A 13447-nucleotide genomic window follows, 5' to 3' on the forward strand; every position below is an offset into this window, starting at 1 on the left:
CTGTTCCTTAACAGTCAAAACAGGGTTTTTATTGGAAAGAAAAATCGTTTCTCACTGGTTAGCAACAGGCCAGGTGAGAGCAAACGGGAGGCCAGTAAGGGAGGTCAAGGAACAGGAAGCAGTCAGGGCGGGGAAGACAAAGTGCTATCAAGTCAGGTCTCAGGAGCAGGGCTGCCTTCCTGCCTCAGCCCCCTGCACAGGCCCAGGGCAGCCTGGGAGAGGCGACGCTTACGGTGGCTGGTGCACATCCTGACAGGTGTCACAGCTGTGCCTTGCTGGATCCAGCGGCAGGAGTGGGAAGGGTTGGACGGATGGGCAGAGGGGGAGCGAGGTGGGGGCGTGAAACTGGTACACCCTGAGAGCCAGAACTGGTGCGGGTTGCTTGGCTTGGGATCCGCCTTCACAGTGACTGCAGCTGGGCACAGGAGACCCAGGAAGCTCCCAGCTTTCCTCCGGCTGTGTGGAAGCCCACGGTGCACCACCTGCCCATCCTGTCCCCTCACTAACCCTTCCAGAGCCTCTGTTCCTACCTTGCTGCTTCCCACAGTCCTTACATCTAGACTGCCCTATCCTTGTCCTCAACAAATGGCACCTCTTCACACGCCTCTTATCCCAGGCACCCATCAGTGGAGAACTCCACACCTGTCTGTGCTGGAAATTCTAAGCGCGTCAGAGAGACAGGCAAACATCTGATAGGGGGAGTAGCTTCTTCTGAACGGTACTATTCCTCATTCCAGAAGCCAAATGGATTCCCGACAGTCTCGGGGTTATGGTCAAGTCAGAGGACTGTAACTCTATGAAGCATGTTGCTTAGGGCTACTTATACGGGAAAAGAGTGAAGGGAAAACCCCTCAATTAATTGGCCATCAGAGACAATTTTATTTACTCACAAAAACAAACTCAAAGCCCTTTGCAGCAGCTCTGAGTTCAGACCTTTCCTGCCACGTTTCATGGACCTATACTTTTAACACTGAGCAACTTGTCCTTCAAAGTAGCACTTCGATCCCCACAACAACCCTGTGAGGTAGGTATGACCACCCTCCCCTCCTGATCCAGGTAACAGATGGGGAAACTGAGGCACAAGTTAACAGAGAGCAAGTCACATGGGAGTTCAGGATTAGCACTGGAGTCTGAACACAAAATGACTCTTGGTTCCCACCATGCCCTAGTCACTGGTCCACCTTGCTTCCTGCCATCCCCTTTGGTAATCCTGTGCTTCTGCTTGTGGGGAGGAGCACAGGATTTAAAACCCCATTTTGCCAAAAGCCCCCGCAGACAAGTTTTCCTTTCACCCAGTCTGCAGAGCTCCGAGGCTCGGGGCGGCGATGTTTGGGCTGAAGCAAGTCACACTGCCTTCTCTCCTCAGAAGCGGAGGTGGGGGGGCTTTCCTCAGCAAAGTCCCTGGCATATGGCATCTGTAACAGACGGACACCCTAACGTCCTGAACACGGGCACGTGGCCAAGGCTTCCCAACCACTCAGCCCCACACGTGCACAGGTGGAGAGCTGACTTTAATGGCATTCCTCCAATGGACTTAGTGTAAAAGAAACAAGAAGGCATCTCGTCCTGGGCAGCAACCCCCGGCAGTGCCCACTGCAGACGGTGCACCCAGGGGCAGTTCTAAAGCAGCTGGAGTCCTGGGATCCAGAGCGGCCTGAAGAGCCCCGGAGTTGGAAAGGATGCAGCAGTGGGGGCAGCAGGGGCAGCGGCGGCAGCAACTCCAGCTGGCTCGCGGGTCAGGGTCTGCGAGCAGTGGCTCCCGCCAGCGCAAGGCGCGGGCTCAGGACCGACTCCTGTCCTCGTGGTTCCCAACAATCATCTTGCTGTACAGTTTCTGCTGCTCCTCTTTGAACGTGTCTTTTACCTTCTCCCTCTTCAGACCACCATCCCTGATGAGAGAGAAGTCTGGTGTCACAGCAAAGAAGGCCTCCTATCCACCCTTAGATCACAGCCCCTCGCTGCTCAAAACCCCAGAAGAACCCTTCAGAAACAAAAGCACTCCATGGCTCTCTCCCTCCTGGGGTGACCTCATATACTGACCTGGCCCTCCCCAATTTTACCACTTCTGACTTAAATCTTTCACTCCTGCCCTGGGGTCAGAAGTCGGTACTCACGTTCAGGGTACTTTGTCATTGCTCAAACCTACCTACCTAGGGGTTTACAATGCTTTCTACTCAAATGTTCACTCTCACCTTACTGAAGATAAAGGAGGCATTCTGGCATCATGGAAGGTGAGCCAGCTTTAAGAACGACTAAAACTGTAATGAATCTGTAAATCTGATCTGTGAAATGAAGTCTGTAAAATTCAGACCCAGAGATTCATGCCAACAATGAACATAAGGAGAACTGTGAGTCCTTACTTCTTCTGTGCTTGAGGGATGGTGCTGGAGAGGAATCCAAGTCACGCCCATACTCCTGTGCTCACGGCCCCGGCGAGACTTCCCTCTGCTATCCTACCACACTGGGATTTGTTTCCTCAAAGTCCCATTCCTACCTGGCACCCTGACTGCTCGCCTTCATGTTAGAATTAGCATCACCTACCTTCAGTGACTAACAGAAACCCCAGTCCCTTTTCAGGATTTCTGCTACACCTGGACTTCCCCTTTGAGGTACGATGAAGCCCGCCCCCACCGCTGGACAGACCTGACACCCAATGCTCTTACATGTGCGATACCCTTTACGATCCACAGCAAAAGGCTCTCTTTTAAAGGGAGCCCCACTTGTCTTCCTGGGGCCCTGCGGCCAGGAAGTGTGGACTGACACTCCAGTTCGAGCAGCCTGTCAGACCTGAGTTCAGAATCTGGCTCCACTGATTACTCGGCGACTCTGGAAAACAGTCACCTGACCTCTTTGAGCTCTGGTGTCTCACATGTGAAATGGGAGGGACAATCCCCACCCCGCATGGGTCTACGGCGAGGGCGGAGGGAGGCCGTCCTCTCCGGCGCCAGCGGCACGGAGCCTGGCTCACAACGAGAGCTGGAGGAACGTGAGCTTTTTTAAAAGGCCATACCTGAGAATCCCCATGTCAGTTTAAAATTTGAATCTCTACATTCTTTTCCCTAAATGCCCACTTTAGTCAAGTGCCTAACAGAGCTGACCTTTGCGCGTCAAACGAAGGGTCCCGGAGGGTGGATGATCCCCCGAGCCAGCACTGCTCCCAACTCAGCCCCCGTTCTTCGGAGTGTCACTATCTCCTACTCCAGTGTGCAGGGCCCCACCTATGACCCACGGGCCAAACCTAGCCTCACACCTGCCCTGAGAACATTTTACTGGGACCCAGCCACGCTCATGTGTTTCTGTATGCTGTCCGGCTGCTGTCACTCTGCAGGGGCAGATTAAAGCAGCTGCAACAGTGGCCACACGATACACAAAGCCTAAAACATTTACCGACTCTTCACAGGGAGAGTCTGCCAACGCCTGCTCTAGTAGGTTAACAAACTAAATGTAATAAATGAAACTTCCGCTTTTCTAAGGCTGGCCCAGTTTTACCAAATATTCAAGATCAGAGGGACCAGTTAATGCAGCTTCCAGATCAGCATCCAGTCACCCCCACCTAAAGAGATAAGGACTGTCTGGGTGCCCTGGCAGATGGATACAAACCCCAGAAGGTACGAAGAATCAACTGCTTCAGGCCCAGCATTCTGGGCTCTGTGTCTCTAAGTGCATGGGGCACTTCTGAGCTGGAACTAGGAGAAAGCAGTCACACTGCTCATTCTCCAAGGCTGATGAGCTTAATTTTCCACACCAGGGAGAGGAGGATTCTTTGTAAAAGGAGTCAACAATTCAGCATCTACTTCAGAAATTCACATCCTGCTCGACTCTGCCAATAAAACCTGGCTCTGACTCACCACAGCAGGTCCACAAGCCCCCCCTGCCTGGCAATGGCGGATTTCACCCTATTGGCAAACTGGACGGCATCTTCATCTGTCTGTAAGAAAGCATAAATGAGACTACTCAACACAGGCTGGCGTCACACAGAAGGAAGCGAAGACCTGTGCATGGTGTCGGGGTGAGGACCTACCTCTCTGGTCATGGGAGGCAGGTACCAAACGCTGCAGACAATGGCCCAGCTGGTCATCATTCTCAGCAGGTATGTTACCATCCCGTATTTGCTGCTGTTCCAGAAGGCGTCACCAAATTGAGGGTCATACTGAAAAGCAGTGGAAAACTGGATGGTAAGAAGTCCGCAATTCTAACAAAACATGGGTGTCGACAGCAACTTGCGGGACTGCTCACCTGGGGCAGCATCAGTTCCAAAAAGCAGCTCCCAGACCCCCTCCATGAACAACTCTGAAGCCATTCTATGCTCGCGCAGTTCTGAACTCTAGCAACATGAGCCCCCCAAATGAACTCAAGATTTTGCTCCAGGTCACGAGGGAGGACTCCCCTACCTGCTTTTCTCAAACGAGTGAGCCCCCTCTTTGACCCATTTCATGTCTTCCTCACTCACAGATTTAATTCTTTTTTTTTTTTTTAAAGATTTTATTTATTTGACAGAGATCAAAAGTAGGCAGAGAGGCAGACAGAGAGAGACGGGGAAGCAGGCTCCCCGCTGAGCAGAGAGCCCGATGCGGGGCTCAATCCAAGGACCCTGAGATCATGACCTGAGCAGAAGGCAGAGGCTTTAACCCACTGAGCCACCCAGGTGCCCACAGATGTAATTCTTAAAACATGTTCAAGCATATCCCAAACCAAAGAGAACAGGGTAAGATACTCTCATACCTCCATTCCCCAGATTTAACCTTTAGAACATTCCACCACAAGGCTTTGCCTATCGCCAACACTGCGTCGCTCACTCATCCCTGCTGCTACATGTACCTCACCCAAAGGCACCAACTTGTTAGTATTTCTGGTGCCCCTGACCAAGGAGAAAACGACAAAGCTTCTGAGAGGCTTCTGTGACGACACCACTAACAAAGCTGACCGTGCGAGCAGGAGGCTCTGCTCTGACCGTGTCGCTGGCATTCCTCCTTGGCAAATGCGTGCACAACAGCTCCCGAGGTCTCCGCCACGCAGGTGCCGCGCTTCCCGCCAAGCAGCAGACCCACTACACTGTCCTTTGCCAGTGACTCTAATGGAAGCAGAGGCTGTACGTCAGTGGCATTCTGTGGGAAATGTGGCTGAAGCTGTGACCTGCAGTGTCACCCAACAGAAGAGAAGCTGAAGCAGCCGGTAAGCAAGGCGGGGGGAAAGGTGCTGGAGGAAGTTATGCAAGAAGCAACAAAAAGAACGGAGTCCTGGAGAACACCTGGATGGAGTGTCCTGCAACCGCCAGCAAACGTCCGAAGTGCCACCACAGACATGACCTCAGGCTGTGACTGTAACGCAAAGAGAAGGACCAGAGTGTGGAAACGGGAAGAGACAATGAGTGAGCGACGCAGTGTTGGCGATAGGCAGAGTGATGGCGCAGGAGCAGGCTGCCGCTGGCGTCAGAAACGCTCACAGGCTTGGTGAGCCTCTCAGGCTGCTCCTCTCCCCGTGGAGCAGCGTGAGAGGAACCCCGGCGGGGATGCTGCCGGAGCCCCACGTGAGGGCTCGGGGCTGGGCGCGAACCGCGGGCCTTGCAGGCTCCTCAAGCCTAGATTTTATGATTCTCGAATAGAGACGTGGACCTGACTACGCAGGAACGAAGACATTTAGACTGAATTACGGACTAAATGAAGAAATTTAGATTCAACTATTACATTATAATAGCAAAGGGAAACTGGAGAGAAGAATGAGTTTTAAATAGAAACTAATGCCCATGTTTTGAAGAAAGAGGTGTTACCTCCGATAAAGCACTGTATGAATAAACTAGCTGACATCGTACGTGAGAGCCCTTCGTTTAGAGCGGAATCTCTGTTCCACGCTGAGCTGATAGCTCGGGTCATGATCTCAGGGTCCTGGGATCGAGTCCCACATCGGGCTCTCTGCTCCGCAGGAAGCCTGCTTCTCTCTCTCTCTCTCTGCCTGCCTCTCTGCCTACTTGTGATCTCTGTCTGTCAAATAAATAAATAAAATCTTAAAAAAAAAAATAAATAAATAAATCTGGACAGAATGAAATTACATGTAAAACTGACGGGACTTTTTGTCTGGAGAGGAGCCATAACTGTCCTAAGAGTCCATGTCTCAAAACTGTTTAAGACCCACTGCTCCACAGCAGGGCTCCCCAAGTGTTGTTCCCACCGGCCCATCCGTAGCACCCAGGAACGGGTCAGACACGCAAGCTGGGAAAGAGCCAGTAGTCTGTGTTCTCCTAGTCCCGCCAGGTGACACTGACACAGCTACAAAGAACTGATGTTCTGGAGTGAACACTGAGAAAGGGCTCTTCTCGTAATGTTTTTAATGCACATGGACGGGGAGCCCTGGATACTGAATGCAAGATGGGATGCAGGTGACACGGACAGCAGTCCCCAGGCTCCCCCCCTCCGGCAGACACTGCTACCAGACTGCTTGCTTTCTTGCTGTTCTGGTAGACAGCACCCTCGACAGGTGGCTTGGGGAGTGCGATCCCATGGATCAGTCAGTTCTCCAGCCACTATGCATCTGGCACTCCTGTCCCAGCACTCTGCCTCCCTGGTAGAGGGGAGCGCGGGTGGGAAGCACTGGCTTTCCCAAGAGAAACACCCTGCCTCCCCTGCACTGTGCCAAGTGACGCTGATTCTTCTAACAGAAAGCTCTGTACATGGCACGCAGACCCCGTGAGAGGATGGACGAGCACACACGTCCTTGCTGTTCTACCTAGCTGCGATCTCAGCTTAAGCACTAAACACACCCACAACAGCCTGTGCTGTGTAGACATAATAACGTGAGTAATAACATTCTTTTAGAAACAGCATGATGTATGCCTTCGTAAAACCAGATGGATGTAAAGGCGGAGAGAGGAAGAAAAGAGGAAAATGATTGACTGAATCCCATCTTCCTAGTAAGTTTGAAGTACAAGCTCCGAAAAGTGGGGGACAGCCTAGACAAGCTCTTAAGATATATTTCATCTTTATCAGTGGCTTCTGGTATTTACAGTGATACCAAAGCCCAAAGCTGTGCGGCTGCTTCTTCTTTCAGTATTAGGACATATCCACAGCCACACGTGCTCACCTCTCCACCAAACGTACACATCCAGCAGGGCCACATCCCTGCTCCCCGCAGCACGCCCCTCTGTAGCGGAGTACCTTACAGAGGCTTACAGAGAGGTCGTAAGTGGGGGACAACATGCGAGCTTGTGATCTGGTTGACGGTCCTCATTTGGACACTCCTGTCCCTTCTAGCCCAGCGGATTCTGAACCATGAACATGTCCCTTCTCTTCCTCTGGAACACTCTACCCACACTATCCTGGCCCAAGCTGCCCCACTGGAGGATCAACCTGCTGACTGGTGACGCCAGCTTCTTCCTCCCCTTTCTCTTGCCGCGTCCCATCCACAGCAGATGCGACAATGACCACATGCGCCCTCAGAGGTCTCGTACCTTGATAGCAACAGGGTAAACTGTGGCTCCAATTTCAAAACTTCCCTTTTTGAACATCATCACTGATGTATTATTGATGCAGGTTCCTAAAACACAGAAGAGAGTAAAATGCGATTTGTTTTGGTCCTTCACCTCAGAGATTAGGAGTAAGAACTAAATATAGTAAGAAAAAGTCTTCAAATAGGATAATCTCCCTAGCTTAGGAATGAACACTTAACAGGGATAAGCAAAACACTATACTGTTTCTCATTCTCCTATTACAAGATCACTTTCCCCAATTAACACACCCAGCCTCAATAAAAGGCCAGAGCCACTGAGCAGACTTGGGAGGTCTCAGGAAGAACTCTAGAAGAAGTTGAGACCCCACTGACATATTACAGAAGGGATTCCTGTACTGGGAAGGTCGCACTTTGGCACTCCCAGTCCAAATGCTGCACTTCCCAGAGTTTTTAAGCCCCACCTGAACATCCGTCAGTGAAAACAGATAACCCCAGCCAGGGTTGAGGGACTTGGTTCTGAGGCAACAGCAGAGTCACCATCCTGCATGGCCTCCCCACCCTCCCACAAAGAAACCCTCTGCAGGGCCCCACCCCTTCTTACCCTCTGGGAAGATGAGGATGGGTAGCTTGCTTTTATCCTGCACATGCTCAGTCAGTCTTTGGAAGTGAAAAAGAACACAGAGGCTCAGAAAGCTTTATATCCATCATCACCAAAATGTACTTATAAATATGCTACATGGATGTCACACAAACCACAAATGTGATGATCTTTGACAAACCCCAGTCTGAATCTCATAAAGACAAAACATATAAAGACAGGGAAAACCAGATGACTGCAGTTTAACTCATACAGCTGTTCAGTGAAGTATTAAGGTCTTTGTAGAGGACACTGCTCAGACCTGGGACAACCTAAAGGACGTGCCTGCAACAGGGCCTTGCTAACAGCACCCTCAAGAAGCACTTGTCACTGGACTTCTGGACAGCCACCTGGCTTAATACTGTTCCTGAGAGAAGCGGTAAAGGGAATCTGGGGCAGGCTCGTCTGTCCCTGAAGAAGATGGTCCCAACTGAGCCTTCATTCCTCTCAGTTTCCGCAAAGCTCTTACCATTATGTACATCAACTCTATCTTTTCCCGCTGCCTTAAGTTTGTTTTTATTTGTGATAATGAATTCATCCCGAGATTTCAAATAGCATTAAAAGTTCACATGTGGTTCATTACAATGAGTAATAAATAAAAAAGGTTAAGAGAGATTACAAACTTGACAAATAATACCAAACTTCCATACTTCTTCTATTCCATATTTTAGGGAAAAAACGTTTTATTATGAAAGCAGTGAGGACTCAGTGTAGAAGACACTACGATTCTACCGTGGAAGGATAACAACCCCTAAAGCGCATACATCCTAACTGATCACAGAGAGCAACAGGCATTTTGTGGATTTACCTCTTAGCCACCAGGTGGCGATCTTTCACTTCAGAGCGTTCAAACCAGACGTGCGGGCAGGCCTTCACCATGGCTCTCTGGATCACACCCATGAGTCCCCCGTGCACTTGACCCACCTAATCTCACACAGAGGAATAACCGGGAGTGAAGCCACTCTCACACGCAATCCCCACTATGTGGAGACAGCCCCAGATCCCAAAAGGAAAGTATCCCAACCTCTCACCCTCTAACATTTTACTGAAAACATTAATTTTCTCACTATTAAGAAACCATTATTAGACTCTAAATCTTTAATTTTGCCTTTTATTTAGTGATATCAAAGATACATCATTAAAAACATAGCTGAAAACCCGAAAAAAAAAATAATGAAGCTGAGTAATACCTCGTGTAAAAAAGTGCTTTTCCTGGGCAGATTCTCTAATGCCCTTGAACCCAGTCCTTTCAAATCCCCCTTCCCTGTCCGTCACCCCCTTCCATGGTCTGCCTCAACACCCAAAGGCTAACCTCCAACCGCGCTCTTTGTTATCAACCTACTCAGAAGTCCTCCTATCAAAGTCCCATGGAGTTCTCAAAGCAACAGAAAGAGGCAACAGTCTTACATGTTCCCATGTTTATTTTCTTCAGGAAGAGCTCTCTGAAGGGTCCAGAAACATCCCAGCCCTGAGCATGCTTAAGGTCTTACTTGCCCAGGAAAGCAACAGAGAAAGGTCTTACCATGGCGTAATAGCCATCGCTGGCCAAAATGATGACGTCGATTGGAGAGGTGTGATTGGCCACGCAGATGCCACCGTTTCTGGGCCTGTTTTCTCTGTGTTTAGAAAGAATGCAAAAGCAATAAAACCCATGTGAAACAACTGATCTGGAACTCAGCCCTTACTTCACCCACCTCATGGGCTCCGGGAGCCCTCACTGGTGAGGTGCAGGTGAGCCGTGGTTGGCCAGTGCCAGTTCCCCATGTCACACAAAGTGCCCTCACCTGTCGTGGTAGGTAATGATGGCTGTCAGGGCTCGCACGCAGATCCGGTAACACATTAAGTGAACGTGTTTACTCAGGAACTCCTTAAACCTGGTATGACAGGACACAGATTTTTTTACTTTACACACAGGAAGTCGGGAGAAGTTACAGACTGGAACAATGCAACCATCCCTGCCTACAGCCCTTTAGGACTGCAGGCTATTTTTAAAAACATTAGTACATATGGTAAAACTCTACAGTGCACGAGTGTCTTTATGCCTACATATGAGGAAACAGAGAAATGACAAGAATTGCTTCAATTTACCGAAGTGACTGGGTTTAGAATTTATACAGCCCTCAAATTTCCAGCAAAGATAAGCCTCCTTGATTATTTTACTTCCAGTCAATGCCTACAGGCAGAGCAAAGGACAGAGTCTCTAACCTCACCAGCCTGGGGAAGAGAGCTGGCCCTAGAACTTCTAGAAGGAACAAATTTCTCTTAAAACAACAATAACAACAACACAAGGGGCATCTAGGTGGCTCAGTGGGTTAAGCCTCTGCCTTTGGCCCAGGTCATGATCTCGGGTCCTGGAATCAAGCCCCGCATGGGGTTCTCTGCTCAGCAGGGAGCCTGCTTCCCCCACTTCTCTGCCTACCTCTCTGCCTAGTTGTGATCTCTGTCAAATAAATAAATAAAATCTTAAAAAAAAACACACACACACAAAAAAAGCCCTACCTATATTTCTTTTCCTTTTACCAATTTATCAACACAGTAGAATGCTCAAAACTAAATGACATGCCGTTAAATCTGTTGACCCTCGACTCCACAGTTGGGAGGTTCCTCCCTTGTCTTAGAGGGATAAGAGTATGAGTGTTAGAGGGTAAAGAGCAAAGTCACAGATCAAGACTGGTGAAAAATAACAATGTTGACGCCACTGTTATCACTGGGTTATCTTATCTACCTAAGATGCTGCAGGTCTGCCTGTGCCCAGAGGAGTAGTGTGGGGGGAGCCACAACTTCGGAGCTAAGTGCCCTCCAGAAATGGACTCTCGCAAACAACTCACCTCCCATTTGGCAGGTATCCCACCACGGTAGTGCCTACCACCAGAAGGCTAATCCCAGTAAAAGCAAGAGCTATCCTGTAAGAAGAAGACACGTGAAAACACAGCAAACAAACCCTTGCACTACAGATAGACTGGAACGTGTGACAATGAAAGTCGACATCACGAAAACCACCCCCAAAACCATCAGATCACCTAGGATCCAGGTAAGAGTTTCATCTAGAAATGAGAGGCCCAGCATACCCAGATATCATTTTAACTCCAAACTGACAGCAGGCTATGGATTTGGCTCTCAGCGGACGCTATCTCCCCCAACATCAGGCAGCCAGAAGGATGGAAAAGCCTGCTGTTGGCTGCTCTGCCCCCAGGCACCTGCTGTCCTGCTGTCTTACCCTTCCCTTTGGCTCCACACCCTGGCGAAAGCAGAGCTTCTCTGTGGAGCAACAGGAAGTAGAGCCTGAAGGTACCGGCAGCCAGCAAGGTGTACTCAGAATAGCACATGGTACAGAAAACCTGAGAGTTCAATATTGCCTCTGTATTAGAGAGGCAAGCTTGCAGGAAAGACCTGGTCATGTCCAGGGAGGAATGGCCAGAAAGTACACCACATTCCCTGTCCCTGTGTTTAGGCCAACTAGACGAGCAATTTAGGAAACCCCACGATTTTTGTCTGATTTGCAGAGAATCCAAGGGCCTTTAAAAGATCACCCCCAGTGGACCCTTCCAAGAGTCGATGGTCTCCCTCCCAAGAGACTACCAGTGACAGAATCAAACTCTGCTCCTTTCGGAAGGGGGAAAGCAAAGCAGAGTGACACAGGGAGGTCAGCCACAACTCGGGCTTAGGCAGCCGCCGCTCAAGCCTTTTGTCCCCGTCAGGCTGCGCTCACCTGAGTGGCAGAAGGAAGCAATAGCGAATCAGCACTCCTAAGCCCCACAAGACAGTGAGCCGAAGGCTGATGTACTGGAAGTTATAGTTGGTCCTGCTCAGCAGGTTCCAGGACTCCAACTCCTCTGCTGAGAACCTCTTTGTCACCTCATCATCCATGATGGTCTCCATTCCCTTCCGGCAAAAGTAGAAAATGTCGGAGAGCTCAAACTCTGGAGTGTTATCCAGAGCCTTACTACTACCACTTCGACGGATTTCTTTGATCTCTTCTTCTAGCGAAGTGGGATCTTTTGCAATGATTCCTGTAACAGAGAACACCCGTGTCAAGCAACATGCTGGGAGGAAGCATGTTAAAAATATTCAGAGTCCAGTGGCACCTGGTGGCTCTGTGAGTCAAGCAGCCAACTCTTTAGTTTTAGCTCAGGTTACGATTTCAGGATCCCTCGTCAGTCTCTGTGCTCATCATGGAGTCTGCTTCTCCCTCTCCCTCTGGTCCTCCCCTGCTCACACTCTGTCTCTCAAGTAAATAAATAAATAAATGAATAAAAGTATCTAAAATATACAGAGTCCATATACTCCCTTTGATAGAGTGAAGAGTATGTGTGGAATTAAAAGCACTTAGGAACATAGGTCAAAGGGATTGTGAGATAAGGAGAAAGAGCCAGTCCTACCATTGGTATAGGGCTTGTAAAGTTGGTGGTTCTTCTCCTTGGCGCCTCTCTCCATCCTCAAGGTGGCCCACTGTAGGGAGAAATGACAACACAGAGAATGAGATCCTTCTTCATACAGCAACGCACTCCATATCCATTCTGGGAAAGCCTCGATCCCAGTCACCTGAGATCAGACTGTAGCTGAGAAAGCACCCACTCTAAAAGGAAAGTCAAAGCTTCAGCTTCTAGAGCCATCTCCCTCCTTGATGACAAGCAACAGAAGATGAGACACCTAGAGTAGAGGCCTGGAGACTCCAGAAGCTTGGGTAAATTTCTCAGGCCTAGGTTCTCTCCGCCTACATCTGTCTTCAGGGCACCTAAGGAGTCCACAAGCTGGCAGCACACAGACCTCGTGTTTCTCTCACTGCTACACAGCAGCTATTCTCAAACAGCAGAACCAAGCATCCTTTAAGCAACCGCCCACCACCTGACGCTGCCTACCTCCCCAATTATTCCAGAAGCAACAATTTAAATAATATATATGTCTAGACTGTCCATCCAGCTCTGAGCAGCCTTGTAATAGAACGACCCCCCCCCCCACCTGATACAGAAGGGCTTAGTGTTAAACAAAAATACACAAAAACACCATTTGGAGATTTAAAAAAAAAAAATTTAATTGGACACTAATGCTAAGTCCCTTAAGCAACTCATCCCAACTCATCTTTTCTATCTATAAAATAGGACTGATAGTATGTCAACCTCCTGCTTCATGGGGTCGCTTAAGATCAAATGAGACCATATATGTGACAGAACTTGGGAAACTGCAAAACGCCCTAACTGTCCTCACTGTGACTGAAATAATGATGGCCTCTACAAGACATCTAGAAAAGAAGCCTCCCTTCCTTACCATATGTCTACCTGCAGGAAGCGAGCCAGGGTCTCACCCACTACCCCTAACTTCAGGTGAAAACGCGCTCGTTTATCCCTAACTGAAGTATGTTATCACAGTATA

The 13447-nt window shown here is 49.4% G+C and overlaps 1 protein-coding gene across 1 annotated transcript in view; it reads right to left on the bottom strand.

Moving 5' to 3' along the window:
* Nucleotides 1-855: 855 nt before the first annotated feature.
* GPAT4 (glycerol-3-phosphate acyltransferase 4) overlaps nucleotides 856-13447 on the bottom strand; it is a 33720-nt gene continuing 21128 nt past the window's right edge. Inside the window, exons 3-13 of the mRNA XM_082715261.1 lie at nucleotides 12457-12526; nucleotides 11787-12087; nucleotides 10906-10980; nucleotides 9862-9951; nucleotides 9600-9693; nucleotides 8886-9001; nucleotides 8042-8097; nucleotides 7442-7527; nucleotides 4022-4150; nucleotides 3849-3928; nucleotides 856-1889 (exon numbers count right to left, since the gene is read on the bottom strand). Coding sequence (XP_082571387.1) covers nucleotides 1781-1889; nucleotides 3849-3928; nucleotides 4022-4150; nucleotides 7442-7527; nucleotides 8042-8097; nucleotides 8886-9001; nucleotides 9600-9693; nucleotides 9862-9951; nucleotides 10906-10980; nucleotides 11787-12087; nucleotides 12457-12526 — 1206 coding nt within the window. The 3' untranslated portion in view covers nucleotides 856-1780. The remainder of the gene's footprint in view (nucleotides 1890-3848; nucleotides 3929-4021; nucleotides 4151-7441; nucleotides 7528-8041; nucleotides 8098-8885; nucleotides 9002-9599; nucleotides 9694-9861; nucleotides 9952-10905; nucleotides 10981-11786; nucleotides 12088-12456; nucleotides 12527-13447) is intronic.

This window comes from Mustela nivalis (genome assembly GCF_964662115.1).
Source record: "Mustela nivalis genome assembly, chromosome: 20".
NCBI classification, from domain to species: domain Eukaryota; kingdom Metazoa; phylum Chordata; class Mammalia; order Carnivora; family Mustelidae; genus Mustela; species Mustela nivalis.